We start from the raw sequence: 22,500 nt of genomic DNA, 5'->3' as shown, positions 1-22,500 counted from the left end.
TGAATGGGTGAATGAATGGATTAAGGGGTGGATGGATGGATGGATGAATGCATGGGTAATTGGATGGGTGAATGGATGGATTAAGGGGTAGATGGATGGATGGATGGATGAATGGATGGATAGTTGGATGGATGAATGAATGGATAGATGGATGGATGGATTAAGGGGTGGGTGGGTGGATGGATGGATGGATGGATGGGTGAATGGATGCATTAAGAGGTAAATCGACGGATGGATGGATGGTCATTTTTGAAAGTCTATCAACTGGCCATAGACTTCCACTGCAAGGGAGTTTGTGTGAAAAACGTTTTTCAATTTATTCTTTATATGTCAGTATTCTTGTGTAGTGTAATTAGACAAATGGATCGGTGGAGAGATGGATGAATAAATGGATGGGTGAATGGATGTATTAAGGGGTAGATGGATGGATGGATGGATGGATGGATGGATGAAGGGGTAGGCGGATGAGTGGATGGATAAATGAATAGATCAATTGAGGAAAGGATGGGTGGATGGACAGATTGATGAATGAAGGGGTGGATGAATGGATGGATGGCTGGATGAATGGGTAGATCGATGGATAGGTGGGTGAATGGATGGATGGATGAATGAATAAATGAACAGGTTGCTGGATGAATGGATGGAATGGATGGGTGAATGGATAGAAGAATGGATGGATGGATGGATGGATGGGTGAGTGGATAGATGGATGGATGGATGAATGAATAGGTTGCTGGATGAATGGATGGATGGATGAATGAATAGATGAATGGATGGAGAATGAGAAAGACAGGGTCTTGGGACTCTTCCTTAGGGTCTTGAAAGTCAAAAAAGAAGAAGAAGAAGAATTCATCATTTATGCATTCATCTTCATCCTGATCAGGGTTGTGAGAACACAGAATTACACCCTGGATTCATCTTCTCATTCATACCTGGGGCAACCTCGACCCCACCCCACCCAACCCCACCCACCAACGTACTTTAAGGACGTGGGAGGAAACCGGAGAACGCTGAGTCTGTGATAAATATTGTTACGCAGACACTCTCTCAAACAGCAACCGAGCCAAAGAGTACAGGGACAGGAGGGAGGTCCTTCTCCCACCTGCCAAGAGAACAGTGATAAAAGCAGAGAATCCACGCAGTGCCAAGACCTGCCCTTAATACAAAGCTTCCTCGGGCCCAGAGCTTCATGGGAAAGTGCCTGGCGTGAACGCGAGCTATGGGAGCACAGAGAGGACACGTGTAGTCCAGCACGGCAGGAAAAGTGGATCTGAAGTCAGCAGGGAGAGTAAGCGATGTTAAAGAGCTCACCTTCTGTTTCTCTGCAGTGTGTGGATTAGAAAACGCAGGCAATCTGGCAACGTGGGTGTGTGCCTGAACGGATGCATTCTTCCTGTGTGTGTCTTGGCAAAATAATAATAAAAAAAAAGAAGAGGCATGTGTGTGTTGGGAAGGAGAAAGCACTGGGTGTACACTTTTGTGTAGAAATGGCAATGGCTAAGGGAAATTATGAGCTGAATCAGCATGAGTGCGCTTTGAGTGCAGAGAACAACGGGTTTTTTTAGTCTTCATCCTGGCCCAGAAGTAACATACAGTGGTTACGCCACTCCGACCGTTAAGCGAAGGTCACAGGAAGGTACACGGTCGTTATCTTTACAATCTCAATCTTGAATATCAGAGATAAAATCTGAGCAAAAAAACAAACAAAATCCCTAGGACGTGAATCAGTTGTAAATATCTCAGCACTACACATCCCTATACTGAGACTTCAAGACTGACTATATAATTTTCTCTACTACACTGCAATTTCCTACCTTTAAAGAGCGTACGTTGTGCGTGTGTGTGTGTGTGTGTGTGACTGACAGAAACTCTAAAGTGCCTCTTCAAAGCTCCCTAACTGTTCTCTCCATTATAGCAATAATGAATTATGTATTAGATGCATTAACCAAACACACACACACACACACACCTCATCTCATCTCATGACAACTGCCTTCCCTTTACCACAGGTTAGCATTGGCACAAATACTACAATGACTTTTTCAGCATTTTAGAAACCTACACTATTCTACCAGTGTAAAGTTTCTTCATGTTATTTTTTTGCTATTAGTTTTCTATTAAATAACACACATGGAAATATGTAAATAACATAACATCCATCCATCCATCCATCCATCCATTTTCTATACCCACTTTATTCCTAATTAAGGTCACGGGGTCTGCTGGAACCTATCCCAGCGCACCATGGGGCGAAAGGCAGGGGTACACCCTGGACAGATCACTAGTCCATCACAGGGCCTCATATAGACAGACAACCACACACACACACTCACTCCTATGGGAAATTTAGAATTACCAATCAACCTAATCTACATGTTTTTGGACTGTGGGAGGAAACCGGAGTTCCCAGAGTAAACCCACACAGGCACGGGGTAAGTAACATAAGAATGGATGGATGAATAAATGGATGGGTGAATGGATGCATTAAAGGATGGATGGATAGATAGATGGATGAATGAAGGGGTGGATGAAGAGGTGGATGGATGAATAGATAGATGAAGGGATAAATGGATAGATGGATGAGTGGATGGATAGATGGATGGAGGGATGGATGGGTGGATGGATGGATAAATGGACAGATGTATGGAGGAAAGGATGGGTGGATGGATGGATTGATAAATGAAGGGGTGGATGGATGGATGGATGGATGAATGGATAAATAGATGGATGGATGGGTGAATGGATGGATGGATGAATGGATAAATGAATAGGTTGCTGGATGAATGGATGGATGATAGATGGGTGGATGGATAGATGAATGGATGGATAGATGGGTGAATGGATGGATGAATGGATGTATGGATAGATGTGTGAATGGATAGATGAATGGATGGAGAGTGGATGGGTGAATGGATGGATGGATAGATGGGTGAATGGATGGATGGATGGATGGACGGATGGATGTTATGTTATGTTATTTACAGCGCACATTGGGTGAAAGGCAGGGGTACACCCTGGACAGATCGCTAGTCTATCACAGGGCCTCATATAGACAGACAACCACACACACACACACACACTGGGCAATTTAGAATTACCAATCAACCTAATCTACATGTTTTTGGACTGTGGGAGGAAACCGGAGTACCCGGAGTAAACCCACACAGGCATGGGGTAAATAACATTATAACAAGTATATTTAAAATATTTCATTTCTGATGAATCTTTGCACACACACACACACACACACAGCTGCCGTATATATCCGTCCTCACACGTCCTGCTCTCCAGCACTAAGTCAGCTATAAGCAGCAGCTGTTTCAGCATTGATAAACACGCACGACCGATTTAATCCGCCTAGACCTGCAGTGTTAAAGCGAGTCCAATTCACACTCTGCTCAGTTACGCTCAAACATCACAACTGTCTTCACCCTGATTAAACATTCTGACAATAAAACGTGTGTCCTGTTTCAGCGTGGAGTTCGTGTTCACGTGATCTCACTGCAGCTAGAGAGTTGTGTGAATGCAGAACATCCTGATTTAAGTCCTGCAGTTTAAAGCTCTGTGACGACTCTGACAAGCTTCAGTATTCACACACACACACACACTAACGATGACACAATGATGTGCTGAATCTAAATGACTGGAAACTGTACCGGTCATCCAGTCTATCCAGCAAATAAACTTTATCAAAATACTCATTTCCATTAAAAACTGGGTTTGGATTTGAACCTCCAAACAATTTCCAAGACCAAAAACTCCAAGACCAAGACCACTATTCAAAAGTTTTTGGGAAAAAATTATTTCAGTTTAAAGTTTAAATAACACAGTAAAAAATACCACAAAGGAAACAATCTTGTAAATGATTTCCCTCCAATTTTACACCAATTTTCTCTCGCCTGTCACAGCTACCAAACCAGAAATGATGAAGGCCAGCAAGTGCTTTCCATAAGACAGATGAATCCATTCGAACACAACACAGTATCACGGGGCAGCACAACACGCTCGACCCTCTTCCACATACACGAGCTCACAGATTGGCTGGTGTCGCTCTGATTGACAGGAAGAGAGAATAATTCCGTCCCTTCCACCCAGACCACACACCCACCAGTATACAGTGGAACCTCGGCATATGAATTTAATTCATGTAAATGCAGATAATCCGTTCCAGCCACCCAAAAATATCACCAATATTAGCAATACAAAGTGTATTGAAACTGTACAGCTGCTTACAAAGAACTGACCCAAGCCAAGCATTCCATGTCAAGGCTCCTCACAGGAAGTTGTACCACCAAGCTTGGGCTAAAAATAGAACAGACCACCAATGCCACCAATACAACAAAATATGGTATGGTGGGTTGACTTTTTCAAAAGAGCTTTTGCTGACTGAAAAATAAAAAAATAAAATTCGTAACCTCGCTTTGGGTTGGCTTCGCTTGACTTTCCACTGATGCTAACAAGTTTGGACGTAGGCACAACTTAGCGGAAAATGCTGAAAATGCTTCATAAGCCGATGTAAAATTTCAATTCTTAAAAGAGTAAAAGAGGTGCCAAGGTTCCACTGTTCAGTGGGTGATTAGTGTCTATATTAATACCCAAGACAGAGGAACGCTTACTAGTATAGCTAGATTTCATCCCTTAAAATGAGGACATACTGAAGTCTGTAAATGCAGCCAGAAATGACAATAAGAAGGATTCTAGACGAAGAAAGATGTGGTCTTGTCAGTGATTAGTTCTGCACAAACTGAGCAAGGACATCAGTTAGCAGGTAAAAAATGATGTTTTAAGCCACGAATAAAACAAATAAACTCAAATAAATACACGCGTTTAATACTGTGCATGTGCACCACGCTTTATGAGTGTACAAACTTGTGGATTTAACTTTGGATGGTAAAATCTGTTCTCGAAGCCAGACACACAATTTGTGTAATCCTCTACAGTTGTTATCATTTTATGCTGTGCATTCCACACGCACTTACGTAATGCTTCAACTCTCACACCAGTGGAAGCACTGGTCACTTCATGAGAGAGAGTGTGTGTGTGTGTGTGTGTGTGTGTATTGTGAGGCATCACCTGAAGAATATTCACTCACCCATGACACTACACGGCCGTTGAAACATGGCAACTTGGCGTTATCGTCTGATATCTCTTCCTTCACAACCCTGTTATGCCAAGTCCAAGTCAAGAAAGAAGAGAAGAGAAGAGAAGAGAAGAGAAGAGAAGAGAAGAGAAGAGAAGAGAAGAGAAGAGAAGAGAAGAGAAGAGAAGAGAAATAGAATAAAGGAAAGGAAAGGAGAAAAGAAGAAAAGGGCAGAGAAGAGGAGAGAAACAGAATAGAAGAAAAGAGAAAGAAGAGAAGAGAAGCAAAAAAGAAGAGAAGAAAAGAGAAAGAAGAGAAGAGAAGAGAAGAGAAGAGAAGAGAAGAGAAGAGAAGAGAAGAGAAGAGAAGAGAAGAGAAGAGAAGAGAAATGAAATGAAAAAATAAGAGAAGAGAAACAGGGGAAGAGAAGAAAAACACAAAAGAAGAGAAATCATTAATAACAGAAACCTGATGAACAAAACCAATATAAATCACATGTCCTGCTGTCCACCCAATCAGCCAACACAAAATCACCAGTTAAACCAGTTATGTTATCTCAAGCACTAACTAGCCTAGGCTCATGGTTTTAATTTATGCATGCAGCTCTGTGTTAATGAATCTGACCCAAAAACCAACATCACCTATTTAACCAGAAATAAAATAATCACTGAATTACTCTGTGTTTTATTTGACAGGTTTAACTCTACTGCAGCACAGTAAATGAGGCAGTAACACTCGGGTCAATTTACACACACACACACAATTTAACCTGGGCTAAACAATCCCCCCCCCCACCCACACACACGCACGCACACACAATCAAACACTTCCGTCCCTTCCCCCTTTCTCCCTTCCCAGCTGCTCCCTAAAAAGGTGTTGACCTTGAATGACCCGTGTTGTCCTGGAAACCACTGTCAAGGAGCCGAACTGAGGCGAGGCACGTGATGTATTAATAATGGAAGTGTGTATAACGATCATGGCACTGTTCATGCATTATAAATCAAAACTTTAATCACACCCACGCTCTCACACACACACACACACACAAACAGTAGTGTGTGTGATGGATAGATGGATGGATGGAATGTTTCTGCCATTGGGCCGCACCTGCTTCACTGCAGAAGCAATAAAAGTAAAGTGTTGTGTGTTTGGGTAAGTGTGTGTGTGTGTGTGGGGGGGGGGGGTATGGATATCTAGACGCATGCATCCAGGTGCACAATAAGAATTGCAATAGTTTGGGTAAATTGTGTGAAATGAGGCATCGTCCCATTCATTACCTAGAGACCGGGGAGGGGTGGTGTGATCAGGGTCAAGGTCTACACACCCCTTCGTTGTTTGGTTATAACTTGACTTAAGAAGTTCATTTCACTTCAAAACCATACAGAAATGCTTATTATTATTATGGATTAAGATGTGTAGTATGAATGTTCACACTGAAAATTCCTAGACGAAGAAGTGCACTCAGGGAATGTTGGACACTCAACACTCGCAGCTTTGCTTACGTTGCAGAAAAGGGGCGGGGCTCTGGCGCTTCATGAGAAAAAAATTATAAGATGGCCGAAGACATCGCTAGTGTTCCATTTGAGGCAAAACACCTTTCTAAAATTCCTACGCTAGACGCTATAGTACATAGCGTGGATGTGGTAGCTTCCAGCGGTTAAGATGCTGGACTATTGATTGAAAGGTTGTGAGTTCAAACCCCAGGTCCACCGAGATGCCACTGCTGGGCCCCTGAGCAAGGCCCTTAACCCTCAGTTGTATTAAATGAGAAAAGGGCGTCTGCCAAATGCCAGAAATGTAATATAGTGTGCATAGTAAGCAATAAGTCATTTGGGATGCAGCTTTCTAATAGCGTAACTCCAGATCCATATAGCGTGATGTGATGTCAGAGGTTAAATGACATTTAACAGTGGTTCTGCAATGACATGTACGATATCCATATCTCCTAGAGTCTCTTGCATGCAAATTTCCTGATGTTTACAACGTTCTTGTTTGTGAGCGTGTTCAAGACGAGGCTGAAACCGGATGCTGTAAATCATTAGCATTTGTTAGAGGAAAAAGTTAGCTAAACATTTCCACTATAGGCAGCTTCATCAGAAAGAATGCTGTCCAGCTGTCTAGCAATAGATTGCTAGTTTCTTGATGCTGATCTTTAATAATCTACATGTTTGTTATAGCAACTAGCAAGCTGAGCCTGTAAAAGTCTTAGCTAGCAAGCCAACTTCATTCATATAACAGTTAGCTGCTTAGCTGAGATGAAATTGACTGCAAAAACAGAGCTAAAGTGATCGTAGAGCAAGAGTTCACCATAACCAGCCGATCAGAAACATAATCAGTTTGTCTGGCAACAGAAGCCGTGTCAAATACCGTCAATATCATGTGATTAGAGAATCATAGCCGATTGATTACCAATTATAAGGAGTGCAAATGCTTGATTTACTTGTTTTTCACTTTAAACAGAATCCCGGAGTAGATCTACTAGGGCAGGGGTCCGGGTCAGAGGTTGGTCTGTTTGCTTACAGATATACGTGCTCCTAAAAAGTGTGGACATCTTCACTGCATGCCTTTTGATGTTTGGATTTTTTCTTGTTAGGAAGGGGCAGCATAGAATTCAAGGAGACCGTTGGGCTTAAATGCGTCTTTCAGAAGTTCTGTAACTCAAAGTGATAAGAACTCACCATCACTGAATGGGCTACCGCTGGTTGCAATCGAATGACTGGTTCAACTGGGCTTGGCGTACAAACGTATTCTGCTGAGCTGATAGTCCACTTTTTAGCTTCCACACTTTGTCTGCTCTCACTTAGCCTTGTAAGCTAGCATATACTTGTCTCTGTGGCTGGTTTCATAGTGTAGGTGCAGATTGTGTACTTCGAACATAGACACTGTTTCTTGACAGATGAGACTAACAGCCACTTGTTTGCACCGTCACCTGTTCGTTCGCGATTGTACGTTATGTTGAATGTAGCATTCTGTTGGTAGCTGAATTTAACAAACAATTACGCTACATTTATAACTAAGGGAAATTTTCGTTTCGGAAGCCAACCTTTATCAAATACAGATATGATATAAGTAAAACATACACTATATTGCCAAAGGTTTTGGGACGTCTGCCTTTACATGCACATGAATGTAATATGGAGTTGACCCGCCCTTTGCAGCTATAACAGTTTCAACTCTTCTGGGAAGGCTTTCCACAAGGGTTAGGAATGTGTCTATGGTCATTTTTGACCATTCCTCTAGAAGTGCATTTGTGAGGTCAAGCACTGATGTTGGACAAGAAGGCCTGGCTCACAGTCTCCGCTCTAATTCATCCCAAAGGTTGAGGTCAGGATTTTGTGCAGGCCAGTCAAGTTCCTCCACACCAAACTCATTCATCCATGTCTTTATGGACCTTGCTTTGTGCACTGGTGAGCAGCCATGTTGGAACAGGAAGTGGTCATTCCCAAACTGTTCACACAAAGTTGGGAGCATGAAATTGTCCAAAATGTCTTGGTATGCTGAAGCATTAAGAGTTCCTTTCACTGGAACTAAGGGGCCAAGCCCAACCCCTGAAAAACAACACCGGAGGGATGTCCCAAAACTTTTGGTAATATAATATATATATTTAAAATAAAATCTACAAAAAATGTCTCTGGCAATGTTTAAAGGGCCGTTCCAAATGCAGGCTGTATTTTAAGGACCCCTGTACTAGGGGCTTGGTGTAAGTAAATTATATAAGTCTCTTTGTTTAACTGTTCCTATGTTCAGTAAACTTGAATGCAGTAGCTGTTTACGTCCAAACTAATAAGAAATCAGCAAGACAGTGTCTGTGTCAGAAACTCGACACAACACATGTTAAAGCGAGTGTATGTTGATTTATTGTATGTCAGCTACGGTATGTCGACTATTCATCCTGAACCCGGACACCGCACCTCTGCTCTCCAATTACTCCTTTTTAAACCATTGCAAAGCACGATATTTGGCTTTCACTAACATTTTATGTCATACTTTGTTAGACGCATTACATGTGACCGTTATGTACCACACAATAATACTGAACACAATATACAGAATACAGAATATACAGCATTAGGGCAAACAAAAAAACATTATGGCAACAGCAACATGATGTTCATGGCTCAAGCAACCACTCCCCCTGGCTGAAGGCTGAAACTGGGACAGAAAAAGGAAAGAACATGATCCCCGGCAGCTCGTCTAGCACTGGCCAAACCCTAAATGTCTGGCTGAGAGATTAGAGTTGACTATAATAATGCAGCCGTAACAGCCTGGCTTCCTCTCTTATATCTTCACATCTTTCACCTCCCTCTTTTACACCCTACTATTACAGCTATTACATCTTATAAGACTGTGCTGCTTCATGTAGCACTAGACAGCTATTAATCACAGTCTAGTGCAATGGCTTTCAATACACTGTGCTTTCTGCCTACTGAACATACTGGAACTGAGGACTTGCACCACCTTTCTACTATTTTTGGGGGAAAAAATGAAAAATTTAGGCAGTTCTTCCTTAGCATTGGATAGTCGGTGAGACAAACCATGTAGAGTGAACCCTGGGTCCGAGACGGATACAAGTACAGGATGATTCAAGGGTCAAAAGTCTGTAATTAGTACAGCGGTCGAGTCAAGTGGGTTTTTATTGTCGTTCCTTTAAATGTCGTTTCTCCAGAACCATAAAGAGACAATTATTTACTGTAAAACTCTCATTATTTCTTTGGATTTAAACCAGAAAAAATATTCCAAATGCAATTTTCTTCCATATTCCTTCATGTCCATAACACTAACCTCTGAAAGCTCTGGTTTTCATCTCAGTATCACACAAATCTTTTCCTATAAACATCTTAAAGACTCCAGTTTCCTTGACAACTACCAGAGAAACATTTAGGCCTCCCATATTAAGCGATCAATAGTAAAGCACTAACGAACAGCGCATTACTACCCACCCGGACAACGGGAGCAATTATGCGGCCAGACTGCTGGTCCTGGCTGAGGCATCGTCTCAATTTAAACTCCCTCACCATGTCTCGAAAATCGAGTAAAGCCTCTGACGGTTACACCGCTCTGGAGGCCATTAAACCTTTTTCATATTCTGAGTAACTGCCAAGTCAAATTCCTTGCAAGTGAGGCTTGTTGGCTAATAAAACTGATCTTGTATTAAATCCATGCTCGCACCCATCAATCATCTTTGCTCATGTCTTTGGGACTTCATTCCGTCTAATGTTTAGGATCAGTTTACCTTAACAGTAAATAGAGCAGGACTCTGAGGCAACGATTCCTGGACTATTATGACTCATACACTCAAAATCCTACTCTAAGACACACACACACACAAACACACACACACACACACACTAGGAGTGGTATGGTTTGGAATCTAGGATCTAGTCTACAGAATGAAACATAACGGTCTTACAGTGTCACATCATTTCCTTGTATATATATATATTTTCATTCTTAGAAATATTTTCTAGAGAATGATGTTTCCTAACACACGTCAGTATCAATCACTCTGCTGTTTGGGCTTTGGGCCCAAAAAAATAAAACATAACTAGTAAGGTGGTGTGGAGTGTTGTTTAGACAAAATCAGACATCTGTGTAGTTGCTTTGGTCAGCAATGCCTTGGCCTTCTGTGCATTTGATAGCCGTTGTTTATGAAAGTAAAAAGCTAGTGACATGGTTGCAACGGTAGCAGATCGCACAGCCAGAGGGTTTTTCAGTGGACTTTAGTGTTCTATAGAAAAAGGCAGGAACTGATCACTGGGGTATTTTTAAATTGGGCTTAATTTCCATAAATTGTAGCTGAGATTTCTTTAGATTTGGTGGAAGAGGATAATCTGAAAAACAAACAAATAGGTGACTCCAAATGTCGGATCTCAGGACGCTAACCACTTCCACATATTCTGGGATTGTCTCAAAGTTTTTGGAAAAGTATACATACGGTATTAGAAATTATTTTAGGCACTTTCACCTTTACCTGGGCAATGTCCCAATTGGGAAAAAAAGGAATAAATACACTGACCAGGCATAACATTATGACCTAATATTGTGTTGGTCTCCCTTTCGCTGCCAAAACTCTGTACTCTGACACCTTTCTATCAGAACCAGCATTAACTTCTTCAGCGATTTGATCAACAGTAGCTCATCTGTTGGATCGGATCACATGGGCCAGGCTTCGCATCAATGAGCCTTGGCCATCCATGACCCTGTTCACCACTGTTCCTTCCTTGGGCCACTTTTGATAGATACTGACCACTGCAGACCGGGAACACCCCACAAGAGCTGCATTTCTGGAGATGCTCTGATCCAGTCGTCTAGCCATCACACTTTGGCCCTTGTCAATCTTGCACAAATCCATACACTTGCCCATTTTTCCTGCTTCTAACACATCAACTTTGAGGACAAAATGTTCACTTGCTGCCTAATATATCCCACACACTAACAGATGCCATGATGAGGAGATAAACAGCGTTATTCACGTCACCTCTCACTGCTCATCATGTTATGGCTCATCAACTGTCGTAATTTTAATAGAAGCATCATATCATAAATCAACTCGCTGCAAAGAATTACTGCTCAATGAAAGTCTCTCCAAGTTCGTAAATTAATGCAAAAACTATGTGATATTCAGTAGAGCTTGCAATTTTTCAGTATAAGATTTGGGTCAAGACGCAGCATGTGCCATCCTCACAACACACGTTCTTTATAGAACTTGAACAATAAGCGCTAAGTTATGAATAACATCATTTTTAACTTATGTCATAAAACTATAAGACTAAATATAATCCTAGCCACATTTTTCCCTTTGAACTATATTTGAGAACGTCTGCAATTTGGAGATTCAAGCAAACTCCACAACGTTCGAAGAAGCTTGGAATTATTTCGGAATGAACACAGAGTTCACACAGATTTGGGTCAAGACGCTTCATCATAAGCACACATTCAGCCAAAGCTCTCTTCCATTCACGTGTAGTGAACACGAGTACAGCTAAAACCATTACATTAATCTTCACTGGTAGGAGATTAAAACACAGAATCCTGCACTTGCAGTTTCACCAACTGAAGTAGTTTTCTGAAAACTTGTGCTCCAGTACATCTGATCATATGAACATTATCATCTAGTGCTGGCTAATATTATGAACATTAGCTAGGCTAATTCCTTTCCACTTGTTTCTCTTTTTCTACCCAACCCGAGGCATCTAAAGATTGTGCCAGCTCCAGTTGTGTTCGCTTCCTGGAAATTTCGGACCATCAGTGAGAAGAGGCCAACCATGCGAGTATCCCGAGGCATCCAGAGATGGACCAGGTCCAGCTGGAATCGGCTTCATGAAGATTTCAGGCATTCAGACAGAAGATGCCAACTCCATGTGAGGATGACAACAACCTCCTAATCAATACACAAAATAAAATTCTACATATGCTGTATCTACACCACACAACTCTAACTGACTGGACATGACATTATTCATAATCACACTCTCTGGTGTTTATAATAATTTATAATCACACTCTCTGGTGTCAGGCAAATGAGGATGAGGTTCCCTTTTGAGTCTGGTTCCTCTCAAGGTTTCTTCCGCTTACCATCTTTCCTTTCCACAGTCGCCTCAGGCTTGCTCACTAGGGATGATTTTGATTTTTGATGACTATGTTTATGTTCTGTAAAGCTAATTTTTGAAAACAAGCTGCAGCAATATCACACATTTTTAACCACAACAATGACACAAAATCTGATGATCAGAATAAAAATATGGCCTTCTGTGAGACAGACACATTCCAAAATATAATGCATATACTAGCCACCCTACTCCTCCTCTTATTGTGCTCATGATTATCTGTACACGTCTTTTCCTAAAGCCTGCCTCTAATTACAGGGGTTAAAAGGAATAGACTAACATTATCTATCATTATTATGTTACTTCAATGATGAGATTCTTATTTTATTACTTTTAACCCCCATGAGGTAGATACTCATAAGTGACACTTCAGATTAAGGAACACAAAAACCCCCATTACATGACATCTGTGTACGATAATTAGAGCCGATATGTTTGTTCTCAGTCTCGGGAAAGCATTCGTTGCCTACTTTACTGTGTTTTAGTTATCTCACCTCGTTCAGTGCCACCTAATTAACCAGCCCCTCAAGTGTATTCGAGGAAATGAGATCCACTGGGAAAACGGCTTCCTATTAACCATGCAAATGAAGATCATCTTCCTGTATTAGCCGTTATTGCCCCCGCTGGGTTTATGCTTGGGTCCTTCATTTTGTATCACTAGTTCATTTGTCTCTTGTCGAAGAGTACACTGTGAATGTGAACACGCCAAAGATCCAGGAACTATAATCAATAATGATGGAAAGATGGGATGCTGTGCTTTCTTCATATACCCTTATATTATTTTATTGGCACCTTGGAAAATGTGATTTTAAGGGAGAAAAAACACAATCAAACAAACAAAAAAACAAGCATAATTTGCTGAATGTAAATAGTAATAAAGGGGCCAAGATTTATTTCATTTGAAAAATAAATATTATTTGTTTCTGCACCTTATTTTATTTTTTATTTACTATAAATAAATATTATTTGATTCTGTACCTAATTTTATTATTATTTATTTAGAAATAAATAACATTCGATTCTGCACCTAATTTTATTTTTAATTATTTATAAATAAATATTATTTGATTCTGTACCAAATTTTATGATTATTTATTTATAAATAAATATTATTTGATTTTGCACCTAATTTTATTTTTATTTATTTATAAACAAATATTACTTGTTTCTGTACCTAATTTTATTTTTATTTATTTATAAATAAATATTATTTGATTCTGGATCTAATTTTATTTTATTTATTTAAGATTTAAGGCTCTCTCTCTCTCTCTCTCTCTATATATATATATATATATATATATATATATATTACAATTTTTATCACAGGTTACAATGTAATATTGTACTACGTCGAAAATATATCCTTTATATGTCTTTACACAAGACAAATAATAAACATAATTGTTATTAATAACATAATTTATTTGATTTGATTTGTGACAACTTCAAATAGTGACAATAAAACTATAATTTGAAATAAAAACTATATACTTTCACTGTCCAAAAACAAAAATATATATGTGAAAATATAGATATATATAGATATAGATAGATATATATAATTACAAACTGACTGAAAAATGTTAAAATTTGACACTTCCTTTTTAAAAAAATGTTTTTTTACTGAACATTTTGTCTCCTTTCAGTGTTACTATATTACAAATATTTGAAGTTATTTTTAGAAATGAATTTGATTTCTTTTAAACATAAAATGTAAAAATATATACATTTTTACTAGTAGATGTTACAAACAGTATTATATGATATATAATATCTACATGTTTTTAGTGCAACTCTACTAACCGACATATCGTGATTGTGTATCATCTTTAAAGATTGTGATATGATATTTCAGCCGCATTGTCCACTCCTAGTCCACTACGGCATGTGGAAATAACACATAAGGAACAGTCTTGATTCTTCTTCTCCTGCAGAAACCGAGTAGATTTCCGAGTGTTCCAGCCCGGCTTTAATTCTGCCCAGGCTAGGAAATAACAGCTTTATAGCTTGCTCTCCTCTTAAAGCCCTTTTCCAGTGTGATCTTATTTCCGCTGCTGGATCTTGGCCCTCGTATCCATCCTCAAGTTCTCGCCACTTCTCCCCAGCCGCGTTTCCAGAAAGCTCTGCGACTACATGTAATAATTTTACTTGTATTTTGATCAAATTCACGCTCCTAAAAAGCTGCAGTCCTGCAGCCTGTTCTTCTGGGGGGATTTTTTTGGACTCAGCACGAACCTCCTCACATGTGTAGGAATGCTTCCACCTGGCAATAAAATAGATTCCTACGGCCAGAGCTAATCGTGGGGATTTTTGTGTTATGGGGTCATGTGAGGATGCAATTAAATCAGTAGAGTAATAGAACTGCAGTGTAGAGAGTACAGACTGCACCTCCATCAGGGGAAAAAAAACAGTTTCTCGGCAAGCTTATCGTGTGCTAGATTGTTGTATCATGTCACATGATGTGCCATGGTTTATAAGGCTGTCATGGATTCTAGCCTCTCTAAAGAATTCACCGGACACTGAATTTCAGATTCTACACTTTATACAGAAACCCAACCGAATACCAGAGAAGTCTGATAACATAAATGAGTTTAGGGTTAATTACAGGCACAGGACAGTAAATGGGGGGGGGGTTTAAAAAGTTAATATTAATCAGAATTGGGGAGAAATTTGATCTCAGTAACTTTGATCAAATGGGGTTTAGTTAATAGTAGGTATTTTAGAAACTGCTGATGTCCTGGAATTTTCATACACATTAATGTTCTGAATTTTTATTTAGAATCTTTGGATTTGTGTGGAAATGTTGATGAGAGAGGTCAGAAGAGACTGTCCAGTCTGGTTTGAGGTGACAGGAAGGTAAGGTTACGTTAAGATAAGATAAGATAAGATAAGATAAGATAAGATAAGATAAGATAAGATAAGATAAGATAAGATAAGATAAGATAAGATAAGATAAGATAAGATAAGATTTTTTTTGCCAAAGACTGCTTCAGATTACAAGAATTATATTAACGAATATTATAATTATTGTGAAATTTTGATCCAATCAGCGTTCATTCGTTCAGCTCTGCTCCCTACTGAAAGGGGAGGAGCTACAGAGTTACAGCTCATACAATCACTCTTTACAACTGAGGTGAGCTGAAAAGCATCTCAGAACATACAACACTTCTTATCTTGAGGCAGATGAGCTATAACACTACTGAAAAGAGGACCAGCTAAGAACAGGAATCTGAGGCTACAGTGGGCACAAGATCTCTGGACAGCTGAATATATTAATAAATGGTTGTGGTTTTTAGCTAATCGTTCAGCTGCGTTCGTGTTAAACGTTAGCACGGTTCTTCCTAATCGCTCACAATATAGTAATTCATCAGAAGCACCTAAAGGTCATCCTCCGAGGAGGATGTTAAACCAGTCAGAAGGAAGGAGTTACAGTTTTCCTGCTTAGTTATGTTCATGAACTTCATCTATCGCACATTTGGAATATATTTGGGATTCAAAAGAGAAATTCCAGTCCCACCGAATGATGAAAATGAAGCAAAGGACAGAAAGTGAAATGCCAGCCAAGTGATTTTTGGTCTGAACTGTTTTTCATTTCTTCCGATAATTCCGAGCGATGTGGCTTTACAGGCAATAGGCTGTTTCGATGGCTCATCGAATTCAAATCTGATACGATACCACGCGTGATGATTTGATATGATACTAAAATTTGTTCACATTTCTTCTTTATTCATTATTCTAAATCTAGTTTTTATTTAGTTTGTAATTTAGAAGCCCAGAAATGATACGGTGGTTGTGTGATATGTGATGTTTGGCGTGGCAAAGCATTCGATTTTTAAACAAAGCTAATTCAATTTAACATTAGCTCTCGGTCCAAGCTTTCACTGGTGTGCGAGGTTGCCAAGTCCCTGCAAAATATTCACCCCAACAACCTAAGAAAAAGATAAATACGAAGATACTATATATATATTTATCTTCCTTTCTTAGTCTCTGCACCTATACAGACTGTACCTTTCCAACTGCAACCTCAGCCCTAACTCGATTCGGTGTAAAAATATCACAATTTGGCAACCCTGCTGATGTGAATTAGTAGTGCAAGGTTGTGATGGTCTGAAATGGTAGTAAATATGGCAGTTAAAATTTGATTGTGGGTATGTGCTTAACACCGCTGGCGGCAAACTAACTCCGTGTTTCAAACTATTTCTTTCTATTATAAATTGTTTGCTCATTGCTGCACACTCTCTCTCACACACACACACACACCATGCTAGGCTTGCATTCCCAGTGGGACTAGGCCACTATATCCGGTCAGTGTGTGTGTATAAATACATGTGTGTGTGGACAGGCCCATTGATTTGTAGGCAGAGTTGACCACTAATAAAGAGGAATTTTGTCTTCACAGGCTGCTATGATTAGATTTACTCCAGACAAGACCAGACAAATAGGAACCCTGAACCCCCACGGAAAGGGAGCGGAGGAAGAGAAAGAGACGAGAGAGAGAGAGATAGAGAGAGAGAGAGAGAGAGAGAGAGAGAGAGAGAGAGATGGCAGAGAATAGTTAGGAGTAAAACGAGGGGACTGCTATCACTGTCAAACACACTGCAAAACACACACATAGACGAGACAAGTTTTGGATTAATGTTCCACAGAGCTTACACACACACACACACACAATGCAAATATGCAACAAAATGCACACAAATACCATATGCAAATATTCCCAAATGCGTCCAGGCTCATAGTTTCTAACCCCAGCAGGCACTGAACACGGCAGGAAAATAAAGCAGGGAAAGTAGGTCAGCCTCATGAAGAAACAGTAATTCAGCCTGAGATGAAGAAATAGCCTGCAAAGGGAAAGAACCTTGACTGCACAAACGAGCCAGGGCCATATTGACCACTCTCTGTCTCTCTCTCATGCAAACCTCTAGCGAGATCATGTGGTGATGTTGCCAGATATAGTTTAAAAGAAAGACCAGGCATTTAAATGCCCATCAACTGCAGATTAGCAGTAAAGCCAAAGGCCAAAAGAAGAGCGAGAGCACTGGGGACAGGAAGAGAGAGAGAGAGAGAGAGAGGTCAGTATGGCCCTGGCTCGTTTGACCAGTCATGGTTCTTTCCCTTTAAGTAGTTAAATGAGAATGAGAGACAGTAATAACAGTTATTAATAGAATGTTTGTTCATACAGTTCTCACGTATGTTTAAAGGTGTGTGTGTGTTACATACGTAGTTTAATTTTTTTGTTTTATTTCTCCCCCTAACATACCAGCTTCATGAGTTCTGATTTTTTCTGACTGAGTATTGGAGAGTGGATCCCAACGACACTGACAAAAAGGCAAGAAAAAAAGCAAATGAGGGAGAGAGAGAGAGAGAGAGAGAGAGAGAATGGTTGGGGGGCTCAGAATAAAAAGAGAGAATAAGAAAAAGAGATGAAAAGTGTGTGACAGAGTTCAGAGTGAAGTGATGAAAGAAGACGGAAAGGTGGAGCGAGAGAGAGAGAGAGAGAGATTAAATATTTTTGCTTTATTTCTCTCCCTTTAACATAAAGCAAGAGTTGAAGCAGGATAGAGAGAGAGAGAGAGAGCGAGAGAGAGACAGTTTAAATATTGTTTAGGGGGTTCAGATTAAAAAGAGTGAATAAAAGAAAGAGATGAAAATTGTGAGAAAGAGAGTTCAGAGTGAAGTGATGAAAGAAGACGGAAAGATGGAGTGTGTGTGAAAGAGAGAGAGAGAGAGAGAGAGAGAGGACACGCCAAACGGATCAGTTCTCCAGTCCTAATCCGGCAGCAAAATTACAGTGAGGTCAATATTTATGACTCACGCTCGCCATGACCTAACAAAACATACGATTTCTGGATTTCTCAATGACACGCTTGGGTTTTTTCTCCTTCCCAGTCGCACAGTTAAAAGTCCATCAGCAGGAATGAAGCTTTATTTCAGACTAATGTGATTATGGGGTGATCGAACAGATTTAATGCGATGGGCAGCCCAGTGTGTTACGCACATCATAACACCGAGTGCTGGGTTTACACTGGGCTCTGAGGTCCTGTCTACACCGTGTGGTTGAACTCGGAAACTCTGGCGCTCGCTTCCATATCGTGTGACTGGTTCACCTTTTCACGTTACTTCCTGCTCCAAGTGTGAGGAGAGGAGGTGGCTAGATAAACCAGCAGAAAATCTCATACAGGAATTCCTCACTGATATAATGATTATTCTTCTGTGAAAACAAACCAGCCATGATAAGCCCCGCCCCCTAACAAACCCAGGATCAGTCTTGGTGTGCCAACTCGAGCGTACGAACCGAGTGTGAAAACACCCTGAAGATCCGAGGAAGGATCTTTATATGTTTATTTTCAAGATTTGAGTGTTAAAGCTTTCTCTGGTCAACATGGCGCCCAGTCAGAGCCTGGTCCTCCATCTGTCCATGCCGTGTGTGTGTTTTGGGATGATAATCATGATGTTAATGACCATACAGTCCAGGCAGCTGCTGTGTCAGAGTCCTGAGGGAGAATGGCAGCCCCCACACACATGTACACACACACACACACACACACACATCATGAGCAGGATGCAACCACCTGGTATAAACCCCTTTCCTAAAATAAAAAAAAATAGACCAGTTTTCTCTTACGTTCTTTTCTCCGTCCCTTCACCCATATGATATAAATCAGGATCTCTCTAAGAACCCTGAACTCCTACAGATACAGAAGCTGACCTTCTTGTACTTTGTATACAGAAACTCTGTATGTCTTGTCTATCGATGCTGTAATTCTGTTTGCAGTTACTATTTAATACTGAAAACATTAACAGAGGATGTACTTTTTATTAAACATGTTTAATCCATGGATTGGTTTAATTAAGAACTGAACGTCATTGTTTGGAAAGCTGCTGTGACCTGTTTGGTTTGGTCATTGTTTTCCTTTAAGGTTGTTTCCAAAAGTGTGTGGTACACCTACCATCAGAGCCATACTGCATGTGTGTGTTGAACATCCCATTTCATTCCATTTTATCCCACCACCATAGTGCTGCTCTAAGAGCCTCCACATTTCTGTGAATGATGTCTGTGAGATGTTGGAACATGGCTGTGGGGATCTGGGGTGCGGTCAGTGTTCCAGCTCATCTCGGAGGTGATCAGCGGGGTTAGGGTCAGGGCTTCGGAACATCTTTGTGTCTCTTATTTCGAGTGAAGGGAAGCATGGGGTGTGGAGATCTTGTGGACATTCCCAAGATCAAGACTTCATCACAGGTCCACCAGGAAAGCCACACCTCACATTCTCTGATCATTACCCCGAATATTTCAACACACTCTCTCCTTACTCTCCTATTCTTCCACCCTAACGACACCCCCTTACTCCTAACACTGCCTTCCCCCCACTCTCATCTTCCCCTTGTTCCTTTAACCAGACTATACAGAAAGAAAATGATCCTTGACCCTGGAGGATACAAATTCTTGGAACCCTGCCACCTTCCCTCAGACTGAAGAAGCTGCTCGGATGAGTAGTCCAAAACTAGAAGTTGACGTGACTCTCTTATTCTTGCAGCATACACATTGTTCACACAGAGTTCACTCTAATTCATTACAACAAGAAGTGCACTTAAAACAAAACAAAACAAAACAAAAATCCTTAGTTTGGAATGTTGGACACTTTATGGACTCGGTGGTCGCACTATTGCTTATGTAGTTGGAAGAGGGCGGGGCTACCAGGGGCTGACGCTGGATAAGGAAAAATTTTCAAGATGCTGGACAAGCTTACAAAAGTCTTTCCATATTCTGTTCTACTTCTACTTCCGGTTAGCAAACAAAGGTTAGCGTTCCATTTGAGCCGATAATATACCCTTTTTCTGTTAGTAAACATTGTGACGTTTTTAGCGGGCGGAGCTTAGTTGGAGGCAGAAAGATTTCCCTGCCCACTTTACAAGTTATCTGATAGTTTTGTTAGCTTGTTTTTAAACAATGACTGGTCAACATCCGAATTTATCTGACTGTGTTGGGTCACTTGCTGTCCAGGACCGCGAATGTCATTTGAAAAAAATTCACTTTGACGGACGGATCCAGAATGGCCGACCTGTACACGCTCACTCAATGGATGGACGATGTGACGGGATGACCTCCGGTTGAGTGACCTGACATCTACACCTATCTGATAGAAAAACCGAGCATGTATAGTAAAGAAAAACTCTAAAGGCGTATAAATTATTATAGCAGTTAGCTAACTTACACGCTAAAAAGTTAGCATTACATGAAGAAACTTGTTCCCCAATTTCTGATGAGCTGGGCATGCATAAGAAATATTTAGACACGTAACCAAACCATAAACCATACCAATGAAAAACGATTGTTTCTTTAACCTTATCTGATACGAAGTGTGTGCTTCAAGTCTATACCCTCCTAACATCATGCTAGACTACATAGTGTGTAGTGGAAGTGCACAGAGTGTACAGTAATAGGACAATCGGGACACGACTTATGTGTTTTCATTTTTATGGCAGTTTGGAGAACGCCCACATCTGAGTGAGATGGACAGATTTCCACAAACCTTTAACCATATAGCGTATTATTTTCTTTGTTGGTTGCTCTGTTCGGTTACATGCAAAATATTCCTAACAAGCAGAACTCAACGGTGACGCCTCCACCAGCAAGTTAAGTCTAGTCCTTCTTGCTACTAATTTGCATTCCAGAAATACCCTTAAAATATACTTCAGATGTGATGGATGATTTGGAAGAAAAACTATTTCAGACATCTGAACTTACTGTGACCCTTGACACTGTTTGAATCAATGCCAAAACCTAATCAGTTCATCTGATGATTAAATCACACACTGAACAGCTCATTCTTCAGATATCAGGCTAGGAATAATCTTGGGCTTCTTCTTGAAAATCCTCTGCATATCGTATATGTTTCATCTTCTTCTTTCGGCTTTTCCCTTCAGAGGTCGCCACAGCGAATCATATCTCTCCACCTATCCCTATCTTCTGCGTCCTCAACACTAGCTTCATATCCTCATTTATTACATCCATATACCTCCTCTTTGGCCTTTCTCTTTGCCTCTTGCTCCACGTCCAACATTCTCCTACCAATATACTCACTCTCCCTCCTCTGAACATGTCCAAACCATCTTAATCATAGTCCCCCAAACGTCCAACACGAGCCGTCCCTCTGATGTACCTGTCCAACCTGTACACCTTCCCCTTGATTCTCGCTGATACTTTTCTTTCACAGTCGTATATGTTTCATAATATATTTTATTATACAATGAAGGGTTTACTGTGATTATAATTTTAGCCTGAAGAATTTATCTCTACGGCATTTAGATGCATGAAACGAGTATATTCCTCTTTTCTCAAGTCTCCTAAACGATGGTTTATCGTTTTCATTCCTTTCCACACTGCACGTATCCCACATTCGAATATATTTCGCAAAGTGCAAGTTTTTTAACGTTCAAAGAAACAGCACTAAATATTTATACTCCATTCTACTGTTTCCCGCTTGAGGTCCATCTTATTCGCCATGTTTGTAGATTTCAACATTATAACCTTTCTTTTCCCCACCACACAAGCTTTCCATTCCCATGACAGAACAGAAACTGGCATTTCAATCCGCATAAATGGACATTTTCAATCAGAATAAACTAATGAATGATTTAATGGCTGCAGGTCTGATATAAAACGAGTCAGTGTGAGGTGTGTGCCTTCCCCTCTGTTGGATAACCTTACACAGAATTTTAGTGGATGAAGATAAACACCTTCACATTTTAGATGCTTATGAACAAGCACTTGGGGCATCACAGAAAGCAGAAATGGGTTCGATACCAACATTT

General features: G+C 40.4%; 1 protein-coding gene across 1 annotated transcript in view; it reads right to left on the bottom strand.

Annotated features, from left to right (window-relative positions):
* Positions 1-22,500, bottom strand: part of LOC131352109 (segment polarity protein dishevelled homolog DVL-3) — a 51,138-nt gene that overhangs the window by 17,789 nt on the left and 10,849 nt on the right. The window contains exon 2 of the mRNA XM_058388010.1: positions 5,093-5,162. Within this exon, the coding sequence (XP_058243993.1) occupies positions 5,093-5,162 (70 nt within the window). The remainder of the gene's footprint in view (positions 1-5,092; positions 5,163-22,500) is intronic.

The sequence above is a fragment of the Hemibagrus wyckioides genome, linkage group LG04 (genome assembly GCF_019097595.1).
Source record: "Hemibagrus wyckioides isolate EC202008001 linkage group LG04, SWU_Hwy_1.0, whole genome shotgun sequence".
Lineage (NCBI taxonomy): Eukaryota > Metazoa > Chordata > Actinopteri > Siluriformes > Bagridae > Hemibagrus > Hemibagrus wyckioides.
This window is presented reverse-complemented; position numbering and strand designations above follow the sequence as displayed.